The 14494-nt window shown below is 46.6% G+C and overlaps 1 protein-coding gene across 1 annotated transcript in view; it reads right to left on the bottom strand.

The window, feature by feature from the left end:
* Positions 1-8127: 8127 nt before the first annotated feature.
* Positions 8128-14494, bottom strand: part of slit1b (slit homolog 1b (Drosophila)) — a 69202-nt gene continuing 62835 nt past the window's right edge. Inside the window, exons 32-38 of the mRNA XM_034536612.1 lie at positions 13646-13874; positions 12886-13016; positions 12453-12607; positions 12162-12373; positions 11716-11840; positions 11420-11631; positions 8128-10547 (exon numbers count right to left, since the gene is read on the bottom strand). Coding sequence (XP_034392503.1) covers positions 10291-10547; positions 11420-11631; positions 11716-11840; positions 12162-12373; positions 12453-12607; positions 12886-13016; positions 13646-13874 — 1321 coding nt within the window. The 3' untranslated portion in view covers positions 8128-10290. The remainder of the gene's footprint in view (positions 10548-11419; positions 11632-11715; positions 11841-12161; positions 12374-12452; positions 12608-12885; positions 13017-13645; positions 13875-14494) is intronic.

Genomic DNA, 14494 nt, shown 5'->3' with positions numbered 1-14494 from the left:
TAATAATCCATTTCATTTATATAGTGCTTTTCTTCTTTTCTTTGGTCGTGAATCTATAACATGTTGTATATTTTATGAAGTGTTTGTTTTTGCTCTGACCGTTTGACCTCGAGCCCCCAAACCTGACCCCAAGGCTCCTGACTAACCGCAGCAGACGGCCATGTTGAGAGCCATGGGGAGGCAATCCCTCAAATCATGCTCCAGTATTTAAAAACATTTCACTGCGTACGTGAGTAAAATGTTAGCTAACCAAACCTACGTTGCTGAAGACGTTTCACTGCGTACGAGAGTAAAACGTTAGCTAACCAAACCTACGTTGCTGAAGACGTTTCACTGCGTACGAGAGTAAAACGTTAGCTAACCAAACCTACGTTGCTGAAGACGTTTCACTGCGTACGAGAGTAAAACGTTAGCTAACCAAACCTACGTTGCTGAAGACGTTTCACTGCGTACGAGAGTAAAACGTTAGCTAACCAAACCTACGTTGCTGAAGACGTCCGTCTCATTTCTCACCGGTTAGAGTAACAAACGCCGCCGTCGCTCAAGTCACAATAATGCCACGGTGAAACTTGAGTGTTCCTGCAGAACACGAGCAGGCTGAGGGGGAACCGAGACAGTCGAGTACTTCACCGTAGTGAAAGGACCCTTACCGACGCCCCGAGTCATCTCAGGCTCCATGTTGGACGCTGGACGAGAAGCTCCTCCCCTTTTTTTCTTCTGATAACCAAACATATTCACTGTCACAATAAAACCTCGGTGGAGTTCGTGAAGATCGGTCGGGTTTTTTGTTTAAGCCGGTAGAGCTTCAAGGTGAAATGCAACCGACGAGATCACATCGTGGACTTCTGTGGACCTCAAAGTCCAATCCAATATATTCTCTTGTTCTCTCTCTCTCTCTCTACAGCTCACCTTTCTCACCAACTCTTTTGTCTCTCTCTCTTTTCTCTCTCTCTCTGCTGCAGGGCCTGAAGAAAGAGGCCTCTGCAGTAGATGGAGGCAAAAGAAGACAAATAACTTTTCAGGGCACAGGAAGTAGGTCATCCTCCTATCAAATATTTATTTTGCATATTGTGCCTAAGGCTCCAAAAGGACTCCCTCTTTAGATACCTCACACGTGTGTGTGTGTGTGTGTGTGTGTGTGCGGTTTCATGCTTCGTTCATTTGCACATACATGGCTCATGGTCTCCGCCGGACTGAATTTGCGTAGAGATGTTGAATATTTTAAGGTTCCCCTCTCTTTAGGAGTTCTGACGGCATTAAAAACACAACAAAAAACACAATTTTCTTTATCACAGTAATAAATATAATAATGACAGCTATCTTGAAATTGCTTCTCAACACAGCGTCTACACGTGCATCTGTTTCGCCGAGCGCAGGGGAATTGGGGATTCCAAATTGTGGAAAGGAAATGGCAAGAATCGAGATACAAATATGTGACCTTGCAGCAGGTTTGATAACGAAAGTCCAAGATTAGAATCTACATTTCACATTTAAAGGCGTTTGGTTGCACTTTCTGACCTGAGTATTAAGTTAATACTATTTTATTTACGGTAATAGTTTGGGGCGAATAACAAATGTTCACCCTGAATATTGAGAATAATGGACATTAAATCAGAAAAAACGAGGCACGCAAAGACGCCCCGTTGACTCTGAGAATCTTACGTGAGACGGAAACTTAATCACACGACGAATCGGCAGATTGACTCAAAATGAAAACAATCATTTACCCGACGAATGAATCAATAACGCTTGCGTTTCTAAATCTGTACGAATGATTGGATTTCTAAATCTCTGCGCAACACATTTCGACACGCAGTAAAAAGTATTCTTGTGTTGTTCTGTATTAAAGTGACTAATTATTAATTAGATTGTAAAATGTGAGAAAATAACAATTTCCCAGAGCCGGTTGTGATGTCGTTAGATTTATTTGTTTTTCTCCGACATTCTCACATTTAAGAAGCAGGAACCAACAAACGTTTTGTCTTTTCTTTATTTTTTTCTATGATAAATAAGTTAAACAATTATTCGCTAACATTGTTTTTTTTTTAAATGCCATCTTTTAGTTCTTTGTTGACATTGAAACCACGGCCATTAAAGCGCCTGCTGGTCTTTCTGGTGCGCGACGATGGCGCAAAAGTGCCGGAGAAGCAACCTCGTGATCGGAGGAATTAATTATATATAAATAAAACAAATACCACGAACGGGCGACTCCCATTGTGAGAGAAGAAGAAAAAAAATGTGCTGAAGAAACGTAGAAGGAAAGAACATTTGACATAAAATATTCTCCTCTTTCCAACCTTTTACTCCCGAGACACGGACACATCTCCACCTCTTTGTTTTTCATAGCCACTCACCGACTGCTGTGAGAATGTCAGAGGCCCCCCATCAGAGACCCCCATCAGAGGCCCCTCCTGCTGTGGTGTGTGGTGGAGGCCCAGCAAGGCTCCCCATTACTGATTAATGGAACCGCATCAGCTCCGTTCAATTAAGACTCAGCGCCAGCCCCATGCGGTCGTCTCCTCCGGGCCCCTCTGAGCCCTCTAACAAGCTCCGGTACAGAAACAGATCGACCGCCTTTCAAGAAGAAATAAAAGGATTTAATAAAAGAAATCGCTTTACTGCGAAGCTAGTTTAATTTTTATAAATGCAAGTCTGGTTTTCCCTTTTTTAAGTGTCGTTTCGCGGCTCATCTGAAGCACTTTGACGTTCTCCGCGATGCTCTCTGGACGGAGGCGAACGCAGCGAGAAAACATTCGCTGGTTCCCGTTAATATCTTTTTTGGGGGACTGGAGGGTCGACCAAAACCAGTCATTTGAATCTGTCGGCTGTGACAGTCGGCCGAACGATTAATTGATCGATCGGAATCAATAACGGATTAACTGATGTTAAAAATAATTGCTGGTTGGAGCTTTAGCACGGGGTCTTAATTGTGTGAATATAAATATATATTTGTGTTACAGAGGTTAGAGCTCTGCTTTGTGTGTGTTTGATATGAACAAACTGAATATGAGACGCTACAGGACGTCTTGAATGGACTGTTCGGGTTAAGTGGAGGCAAAGCTAGATATTGATGGTCTAAAAAAAAAAAAAACACTCAACTAATCGATCCAGTAAGAGATCAAATAAATAAGATAAATATGCATCACAATTTCCCCCAAAAAGCCAATATTGAAAATGTTCCAGAGGGCTCACGGTCCAAGATGAATATATCGTCAACATCGCCCTTTTTGTGGTCTCTACTGTCAACTATTAAATAAGAAATAAAGTACGTTATGTAAATCTCGTGTTGTTCGGAAACGGATCATTAGCTCAGTTCAAATAGTTTTTCAGCTAACGTTAGCTGGTGCGGCGTTAGCTGGTTAGCATTAACATTAGCTCCCCAGTCAGTGCCTCCTGCCCTCTGGTGTATTTCTTAGTGTAATATATATACATACACATATATATATACATACACATATATATATATATATACACATATCTGTAAATATATATCTATATATATATATATGTACATACATATATAAATGCTGCTATAGGGAAGAAATGAAGTATAGTATCTATATGTGATATGTATGTATATATATATATATATATATATATATATATATATATATATATATATACATATATATGTATAAGCTGATTAGAAAGTGTTGTGCTTTTTTTCCTATGCAGATATTTGATTGTTTATTAATCATACAGCAAATATTTGATCAGCTATTGATGACTGGGATGTAAATGATAAGTTACATATATGATATATATTCTATATTGTAAACATTCATTTTAAGTCCCAGTTTATCCTGACACGTCTGGCTTTAGTCCGTGTTCGAGGTAACTTACATACAAGAATTAAATCAACTCATATCCTTTAATAAAAAGGTAGAACTTTTTAGTTCCATAATCATATGGATCATTTGGGACTTTACAGTAAAACCTTGCATCTGGCTGCTTCCTGTGTTTTATTCAGCGTTAATTAATGTGAGTATGAGGTCGAAAATAACAGGAAAAGGAAGGAAACCAAATATATACATAATATATATGTGTATGTTGTTTCATTCAGTTTAATCTCACAGTTCTCTGCGAACTCTCAGTTGAACTCAAGTGACTTACTTCCTGTTCCAACCACGTGACGTTTACATATTTCCACGTCGGGCTTCACAATGAAAATACTTCCAAACCAACAAAGGGAACAAAGACGCTTCCACCGCGACACAATCGGCCTTAAACTCTCCAAAGTGCTCCATTGTGCCCCCGAAACGAGGACTGAACCCGAGACAAAGCGGCCTCGGAGAAAACTCCGCGGAGGCTCGGCGGTCCTGATTGGACGTCTCCGGCTTCGCCGCGGCGGCGGCCGTGACACGAGAAAACAATAATAATAATAAAACAAAGCATGAAAGGTGACATTCTCGTGGAGCTCAAGGAAACCTTGTCTTGGACACTGAAGAGGAGGAGAGGAACGAAACCGAGGCCACACCTGAAGGAAAGGAAGGAGACGGTCTTCTCCTCAACTCCTTCTTTTGGCAACGGCCTGAAATATTCGGTTGGCCCGCGGCGCTCTCAACCCCCCCCCCACCCCCATCTCTTTCTCTGTCATTCACACCCCCGCCCCCCAGCTGAAACCTCCTTCCAGAACTTCTCTTCTCCCCCTTTCTTCCTCATCTTCTTTCATATTTTTGTTTGCCTTCATCTCCACTCTCCTCTTTTTTCCTTGTTTCAGTGTGTGTGTGTGTGTGTGTGTGTGTTTCGGGCCTCCGGCTGCAGCCTGCAGAAGGTTACACGGTGGATCCAATGAGCACCAAGAGACCACTAACCATGATCATATCAATAAAAGGACATCTGCTCTACGGCAAGAAAGACCTGCACGGAAGGAGAGGAGGAGGAGAGAGAGAGAGAATGTGTGTGTGTGTGTGTGTGTGTGTGTGTGGATGGGGGAGGAAAAAGAGAAGAAGAAGAGGGCATAGAAAGAGGAGAGAGGGGATGAACAAAGGAAGAGGAAGAGATGATAGAAGGAAGGTTGATGGAGAGGAGGACATAGGGAGTATGTGGATGGGGGAGGAACAGAGGAGAAGAGAGGAAAGGAGGACATAGGGAGTATGTGGATGGGGGAGGAACAGAGGAGAAGAGAGGAAAGGAGGACATAAGTGTGTAGATGTAGGAGGAAAAAGAGGAGAAGAGATGAAAGGAGGACATAGGGAGTGAGTGGAGGGGGAGGGAAAAGAGGAAAGGAGGACATAGGGAGTGTGTGGATGGGGGAGGAAAAAGGAGAAGAGAGAGGAAAGGTGATAGAGAGGAGCCGTAAGGAGAGGAGTGGAGGACATAGGGAGAGTAGATGGGGGAGAAGAAAGGAGAGGAGGACATAGTGTGTAGATGGGGGAGGAACAAAAGGAGAAGAGAGAAAAGGAGGACATAGGGAGTGAGTAGATGGGGGAGGAAAGGTGGACATAGGGAGTATGTAGATGGGGGAGGAAAAAGGAGAAGAGAGGAAAGGTGATAGAGAGGAGCAGTAAGGAGAGGAGTGGAGGACATAGGGAGAGTGTAGATGGGGGAGGAGAGGAGGACATAGTGTGTAGATGGGGGAGGAACAAGAGGAGGAGAGGTGATGGAGAGGAGGACATAGGGAGAGTGTAGATGGGGGAGGAGAGGAGGACATAGTGTGTAGATGGGGGAGGAACAAGAGGAGGAGAGGTGATGGAGAGGAGGACATAGGGAGTGGTTGGATGGGGGAGGAACAAGAGGAGGAGAGGTGATGGAGAGGAGAAGGAGGAGAAAGAAAAAGAGGAAATGAAGGGTGTGAATGAAAAAGAAGAGGAGGAGAGATGAACACAATAAATAAAGAGTTCTGGACAAAAAAATACAAACGAAAGGAAGGAAGAGAATAAAAGTGAGAAATAATAATAAAATGGATTCGTAGACTTCAACAAAGATCAACTCTGATGTCTCCCTCCATATAAAATATAATGTTTATATGTTTCATATGTTTCTATGTTTCTTTTATTGGAGCTTTTTTGCTCCCGTGGATTAAATAAAAAGAGTCTCAGAAGTTTAAACATTAGACTCGACGCTCTAAACCAATCAGATCCAATCGGGAAAAACACTGATGAAATATTAAATAAGAAAAAGAATAAACAAAGGAGAGCGAGATGATTTAAAGAGAGTGGGGGGGGGGGAGGGAGAAAAGATTAAATGAAAGGAGGAGACGGCAGGATGGATCGATAATAGAGGAGAGGAGGAGAGGAAGCAAGAGGACAGGGGGGTTGGGGGGTCTCAGGTGGTCCCCGTCCTCTGCAGGTGCTTAAAACCTGCTGCTCTCTGCCGCCGTGAGGCGGCATGGACGCGTTACAGCAGAGAGGTGGGGGCCGCCGGCTGGAGGAGACAGGGGGCCCCCTCCCACAGGAAGTACCACTGGGGCCCTGACATGAGCCCCCCCTCCCACAGGAAGTACCACTGGGGCCCTGACATGAGCCCCCCCCCCCACAGGAAGTACCACTGGGGCCCTGACATGAGCCCCCCCTCCCACAGGAAGTACCACTGGGGCCCTGACATGAGCCCCCCCTCCCACAGGAAGTACCACTGGGGCCCTGACATGAGCCCCCCCTCCCACAGGAAGTACCACTGGGGCCCTGACATGAGCCCCCCCTCCCACAGGAAGTACCACTGGGGCCCTGACATGAGCCCCCCCCCCCACAGGAAGTACCACTGGGGCCCTGACATGAGCCCCCCCTCCCACAGGAAGTACCACTGGGGCCCTGACATGAGCCCCCCCCCCCCCCCCCGACAGGAAGTACCACTGGGGCCCCGACATGAGCCCCCCCCCCACAGGAAGTCCCACACAGTCCACTATGAGGAACTTTAGTATCTTCTCCTCATTGTAGGTCTTTTTGTATTGTATCTATTTGATGTTACTTTGTGTCTCCTTGTGGACGTTTTGCATCTTTATTTAGTCATTTTGCATCTTTATTTAGTCATTTTGCATCTTTATTTAGTCATTTTGCATCTGTTTTTAGTTATTTGGGGTCCCTTGTGTTAATGTTGCGTTACCTTGTTGTCGGTTTGCATCCATCTCTAGTCATTGTGTGTCTCTTTGTGGATGTTTTGCATCTATTTTCAGACATTTGGGGTCTTTATTGTCATTTTTGTGTCCCTTTATTGTCATGTTACGTCTCCTTAAAGACGTTCCGTTTCTATTTTCAGTCGTTTTACATCTCTACGTTGTCTTTTTGTCTCTTTTTATTTGTTTTGCGTCTCTCTGTCGTCACTTTGGGTTGTCTGCAGCCGTTATTTGTGAGTTTTGGCTCACTAAATGAGTAAAGTCTCGCGCTCCATCCTCACTCTTTATGTATCCATACGTTGTCATTTCCGTCAAAACAAACTGTAAACAAAGCAGAGCCACTTTAGGAGAGTGACGTGTTTGTTTCCCCACTTTTGCTTTTAATGAACCAATTTCCCCTCCGAGATCAAATGCGTTTCCTCTTTGCTTCCCAGCATAAATTCTTCTTTCGCAGTAACACCGAATAAATTGTCAATATTTTGCGCAGACGGCGGCTGATTGTTTTCTTCTTCTTCACTAAATTGGATGTATTGTTTATATTTGCAGCCGGTTGGGAGACGAGCACCTCCGTCACTCGGTGATCAATCGTTGGAGTCCTTTGTGTGCGGCGCATCGTCGGTGTGCGAGGACGCCGAGGCGTTATTGAAATTGGGGGGTTGGGAAGGTGCTGCCGCTATGATTTTATCCTCCTTTAAAGAGGAGGGGGAAGGGGGGAAAGATGGCGATGTAAAAAGGTTGAAGGGAGGTGGAGGTGGGGTGGTGGGGGGGTGCAGCAGCAGCTTCTCACACCGGAGAGGGAAGGGTGTGGAGGGGGGGGGGGGCTGTCAAAGCCGATGGGGGTATATATTATGTTTTATGGTTACGAGGGGACGCATAAATCACTGTTTCATTAAACGGCTTCAGCCTCAGAGGGCCCCCCCCCCCCCAGCAGGACATCCCTCTTCCTCTCTCCTCCATCATTCCTCACTTTGTCCTCCATCTTTTCTCTCTCTCTCTCTCATCGTGGGCGCTAGACAGCCGTGACACACGGAGGTCAAAGGTCAGGGCAACAACAACAAGAAGAAAACCAGTCAAGGTTGGAGAAATCAATGAAGGAGAAACAGCTCTTTTATTTAAATAAATAGGAAAAAGAAGCACTAATGGTCGTCTGCTTTCAGGTGAGACGACAACAACCCAAACAATATCGGATTTATTTTTTTGGGTGAAGATTCCCACCGGGAATTGTTTTGGTTTGGTAACATTTTTTTTTTTTTGGCAAGTGAAAACAAATATTTCTCTACGTTCTACAGATGAAACAGTGACAACATCCTCTTCAACTTATAAAAATACTATGATGAAAATCAAATGCATTGTAAGCTTATAATATATATTACAATCTGTTAGGCTGTTACTGTGTGTAGATGTATTGCAGTTATAATAATAATAATAAAAGCTACATTAGTTTGAATCTGATTCACGACACAATTCGTCAGATTTTATGGAAAACTCAAAAGGTTAAAAAACTAAACAATTAAAACATGTTAAAACGAAATGTCACTTTTTTTTTTTTTTGCTTCACATCCATATAAATAACATTTCATCGTATATAAAAGCTACATTTTCTGTGTGGCGTTCACTGGCTCTGCTGACGGAGAAGAAGCGTTTGATCCGAAACAAACAAGCCGCATCGCCCTATAATGAAGCTCATTACACACACACACACACACCTGTACTTCTATACTTGTGAGGACCCCAATGCGTTCCTTGGCCCCGAACCATCGCAGCTAAACCCGGGCTGTATTATCGTAAATCTTTTAATATCTGATACATATGTCAACACTATACTCTGAGAATATATACTTGTATTATATCAGTAATAAAAGTAAAATCAGGAATCCGACAAGTTTCTCAAGGTCTAAAAACACTGGTCCCCACAAGGATACAAGTGCAAAACACACACACACACACACTTCCCCCCCTGCCAGTCTAAACTGGGATTAAAGGGCGTCTGGTGAGTAGCTATGGGAATGTCTTGACCCCCCGCCCCCCTCTGCGGTCCACGAGTGAACCCGGTGACCTTTTGACCTCCAGGGCTGCGCCTGGTGACGGGGTAACCTTATTATTTACATTCGGATTGAGACTTAAACTCAATGAGGCGTTTATTTTACAATATAACGATTTCTATCTGTGAGCAAAAGGTTTGGTTGTTGAATTCAAACTGGACGGACAGTAAATTTGCGTCTGCGGTGAAACAAATATTTACTATAAAGTCCTTTTTCTAAAGCGACTAAAAACACTTCGACATGTTTATATAAATGTTTTTTTTCCTTCAGTGAACTTTTTTGTTAGTCATGTACGAATGTAGAATAAGCTGCAGAGAGACGAAGCCCCGCCCCCTTCAGGCGTAACACACAGGAAGTACACATTTGATTGTTTGTCAATTTAAAACGATAATTCTGCACGTCAAGAAAGTCAAATTTTGTCATAAAAATGTAGAAATACAAGACATTAAGGGAAAAATACGTCCCAAGGCGTTCTGCTAACAACAACAACAACAACGGGGTCTTGATCGTTCTTTCTCTTCCCGCGTTGGCAACGATCGGTTTCACACAAAACTAAATGTTACTGCGACTTTCCAGACGTGAAGAACGATCTTTTTAAAATTGACAGACGTCACACGTGCAACAAATTCAAACTGAAAAAATAAAAGTCCGATATGCCAGAAGGGGCGGGGCCTCTTCTCTCTGAAAGCTTAAACCCTCCGCCGTGTGTCTGCTGCAAACAGGACGTTAAAGAGAGATTTTATCGTTCATCAAACTGACCTCAGAGCTGCCGTTATAGAAACACCAGGAAAACAAGTCAGATTTTTATGATAATACTGTATATTGTAAAACGAGTCCCAGGCTTCACTTTGTACCTGCAGAAACACGGAGGCTCGTGGTTGGATGTGGATGTTCGAGCGGGCAGAGGAGGAGGAGGAAGAGGAGGAGAAGGAGGAAGAGGAGGATGAGGAGGAAGAGGAAGAAGAGGAGCAGGAGGACGAGTAGGAGCAGGAGGAGGAAGAGGAGGAGGAGGAGGTCGGTTTCGTTGACTCCATGTTTCCAGAGGGAAGCGCTGTCTTGTGTTACTGAAAAAACACAAAAATGTCCGTTTCTCAGTGAGCGAATCCCTAAAGTGTGTGTACCTCTTTATCTTGGTGTGTGTGTGTGTGTGTGTGTGTGTGTGTGTGTGTGTGTGTTACATCCGTTACATCCACAGCACTACACACACTCCTTGCAGCCACACTCCACAGGCTTCTCCACGTCCTGCGTGAACGAGGTCCCGTCGTCGCATTCGAATGAGAGCCGCCGGCGTCGGACCCTCAGAGGAGCGCAGCAGGAAGTGGCGGCCGGCTCGGCTCCCGTCTGGCAGCGACCACGACATTCGACCCAGGAGAACGGCTTGGACGTCTGGCAGAGGACGGCGCCGTGCTGCAGGCGGTGGTAGTCTCTCACCGGCTCACCTCGACACGGGGACTCTGTGGACGGAGGTTTTTTTTTTACAAAAATATTCTCTTTACTGACCACCAGGGGGCGACTCCTCTGGTTGTATAGAAGTCTATGCTTCATGTGTTAAAGCTGCATTCTCTCTCCTGACCACCAGGGGGCGACTCCTCTGGTTGTATAGAAGTCTATGCTTCATATGTTAAAGCTGTATTCTCTCTCCTGACCACCAGGGGGCGACTCCTCTGGTTGTATATAAGTCTATGCTTCATATGTTAAAGCTGCATTCTCTCTCCTGACCACCAGGGGGCGACTCCTCTGGTTGTATAGAAGTCTATGCTTCATGTGTTAAAGCTGCATTCTCTCTCCTGACCACCAGGGGGCGACTCCTCTGGTTGTATAGAAGTCTATGCTTCATGTGTTAAAGCTGCATTCTCTCTCCTGACCACCAGGGGGCGACTCCTCTGGTTGTATAGAAGTCTATGCTTCATGTGTTAAAGCTGCATTCTCTCTCCTGACCACCAGGGGGCGACTCCTCTGGTTGTATAGAAGTCTATATAAATGACTCTACTTCTCTTGATTTATTCCCTCAGTAAACATTGTAAACATTAGTTTTTGGTCTCAATCTCTAGTTTCAAGTCTTCTTCAATACAGCGTGATGTTCATTTAGTAAATTATGGTCATTTAGAGTCAAACAGACCATAAAGCAGGGGATGCTTTAGGGGCGGGGCTACAAGGCGATTGACAGGTTGCTGCCACTAACTCTTAACTTTTTTTAAACCTGGTGACGGCCGTGATCGCAAAACTCAAGGCTTTTAAAACGGGAGACGTCACCATGGCTACGTTTAAAGTGGACGTTTGTGCCAAATAAAAAATAAATACGCCCCCCCCCCCCTCCTCTCCTCACCTATGTCGCAACTCTCCCCGGTGTATCCCGGCTCACAGACGCAGCGCTCCCCGTCCTCCGTCTCCTGACACCGACCACGCAGACACCGAACCCCCGGCCGGCACGAGCCCGCCGGCTCCCCCTGCAGGTTGCACAGCGCGCCGCGGTATCCCTCCGCGCAGTCGCAGCGGTACGTCTGCGCGTCCAGCGCCACGCACACGCCCCTCGCGCACCTGGCGAGGAGAGGAGACTCCGGCGTGAAGGCATGAAATCAACATGGGGGGGGGGGGGGGGGGGGAGTGACCCAAAACGCTCACTTGCTGCCGTCGCACGGGTTGACCCCGGTCGCCGCGGTGACGACGTCCGCTCCGGTCAGGCCTGCCGCTATTGGCTGGTCACAGTGTTGTCCCGCCCATCCCGACTGGCAGTGACACAGCGGACCCTGTGAGAGACACATTTAAAATGTTTATTCCCTGATAACTGGAAAATAAAATATTTAATTATTATAGAATACATATTAGATTATTAATATTAATATTAGATTATTACAATTTGACATTATTGAGCTTCTGCTCTTGTTAAATAAATAAAAACATTATTTTTCATTATAACAATGCACGATATTATAGTTTATAACCACAAAATAACTGATTTATGACAATCAATTTTACTTAAAAAAAAAAAAAAAGATATAAAAGACTTATTTCTATTTAATCTGTGAAAATGAAAAAAAACGCTTTTAACCGATGACATCATCTTCTACCTGAGCGGCGTCGGGCTGGCAGACGCCGTGCAGACAGGGGAGCTTGCGGCAGGCCTGGCAGCCCGGCACCACCCCCGGCTTCATGTGGCCGCGGGTGAAGTCCTGCAGCTCGTGGTTGATGTAGAGGTTCCTGATGCAGCCGTGGAAACTGGACCCGTTGAGGGTCTGAGAGGCGGAACCCAGGGCGCCGTCCATCGCCGCCTCGGGCATACCTGTCGGCGACGGGGCGGTTACCACGGGAAACGATGTCGAAGGCGTTTTCTTTTTCTTTTTTTTTACTGCTCCTCTTACCTCCGACGTACAGCGGCGCGTCGCCCGCCCCCGGCCGGCTGCCGCCCTGGCTGTCCAGGGTGGTCGGCTCTCCTCCGTCCACCGACAGGTTCACCATCCGGTTGGAGGTCACCAGCTCGACCGTGTGGAACTGCCCGTCGTTCACCGTCTCGGTGCTGCGCGGAGAGGAAGTCTTCTTCAATACAGCGCGATGGTCAAACAGACGATTTAGGGGCGGGGCTACGAGGCGATTGGTGCGTGTCAATTGCCTCGTTCTGCTTAGCTCCGCCCTCTCGTGTCAAGCAAGATGGCGACGGCCGACACACCGGACTCGAGGCTTCAAACGGTCTTTAACCTGGTTCATTATTTTTTTCATGGTGAAACATGCATTGACAGTCGGCTTATATTCTTGTTTCCTGTGTGTGTGTGTGTGTGTGTGTGTGCGTGTGTGTACCTGTAGATGGCGGTGGCAGGCTGGTTGCCGGGGTCGTATGTGACCCTGACGTGACCCTGATGGAGCTCAACAGCGATTGGCTCGTCGTCTCCGTTATAGAGCAAGATGCCGTTTTCCTCCGCTGTTGACACCTGAAACACACACACACACACACACATTAAGACACCAATCGGAGTGAGTGTGTGTGTGTGTGTGAGTGTGTGTGTGTGTGTGAGAGTGTGTGTGTGTGAGTGTGTGTGTGTGTGTGTGTGAGTGTGTGTGAGAGTGTGTGTGTGTGAGTGAGTGTGTGTGAGAGTATGTGTATGTGAGTGAGTGTGTGTGTGTGTGTGTGTGTGTGTGTGTGTGTGTGTGTGTTAAAAGGGAGGGGGGGGGGGAGAGAGAGATTCCTTAATCCCAAACTCTAAATTGAGTTAATGTATTTGCCCGGTCTGCAAACTCCAATAGGAGGCCCCGAAGATTCTGATTAGGTGTCTAGTTTATCAGATGTCAGAAGAAGAGGAGGAGGAGGAAGATATCAGCTTTGTGTGTTATGTGTGTGTGTGTGTGTGTGTGTGTGTGTGTGTGTGTGTGTGTGTGTGTGAGTGAGTGAGTGAGTGAGTGAGTGAGTGAGTGAGTGAGTGAGTGAGTGAGTGAGTGAGTGAGTGAGTGAGTGAGTGAGTGTGTGTGTGTGTGTGTGTGTGTGTGTGTGTGTGTGTGTGTGTGTGAGTGTGTGTGTGTGTGTGTGTGTGTGTGTGTGTGTGTGAGTCTGCTGCTTCCTCACCTGCAGAGTGATGTTGGCTTGAGGCCAGTTCTTGACGTCTCGGAGCTGGACGTAAGAATCCCGGTCCACGAAGTTGACGCCGACCAGCCTCTCGCAGCTCTGACCCTCGAAGCCGGGCGGACAGCGGCAGACCGCCGCGCCCGTCTCCTCCGCGCAGGCGGCGCCGTTCTGACACGGCGTGCGCCGACAGAGCGGCGAGGAGGGAGGGGCCACCTCACACAGATCGCCACTGGGAGGACGAAGAGGAAGAAGAAGTCGGCGAGGGTTTGATCGTAGGTCCTGAGTCTGGGGCAGTCTACAGTGTTCCCCGTTCCCAGTGTCCCCATTGTTCCCAGTGTCGCCCGTGTTCCCAGTGTTGCCAGTGTCCCCAGTGTTCCCAGTGTTCCCCAGTATTCCCTAGTGTTCCCCAGTGTTCCCAGTATTCCCAGTGTTCCCAGTGTTCCCTAGTGTTCCCCAGTGTTCCCAGTATTCCCAGTGTTCCCCAGTATTCCCAGTGTTCCCCGTGTTGCCAGTGTCCCCAGTGTTCCCTAGTGTTCCCAGTGTTCCCAGTATTCCCAGTGTTCCCAGTATTCCCAGTGTTCCCCAGTATTCCCAGTGTTCCCAGTGTTCCCTAGTGTTCCCCAGTGTTCCCAGTATTCCCAGTGTTCCCCAGTATTCCCAGTGTTCCCAGTGTTCCCAGTGTTCCCTAGTGTTCCCCAGTGTTCCCAGTGTTCCCCAGTATTCCCAGTGTTCCCCAGTGTTCCCCAGTGTTCCCTAGTGTTCCCCAGTGTTCCCAGTATTCCCAGTGTTCCCCAGTATTCCCAGTGTTCCCCAGTGTTCCCAGTATTCCCAGTGTTCCCCAGTATTCCC

Source organism: Cyclopterus lumpus, chromosome 1, assembly GCF_009769545.1.
Source record: "Cyclopterus lumpus isolate fCycLum1 chromosome 1, fCycLum1.pri, whole genome shotgun sequence".
NCBI classification, from domain to species: Eukaryota; Metazoa; Chordata; class Actinopteri; order Perciformes; family Cyclopteridae; genus Cyclopterus; species Cyclopterus lumpus.
The sequence above is the reverse complement of the archived record's forward strand: the minus strand, read 5'-3'. Positions and strand labels throughout refer to the sequence as shown.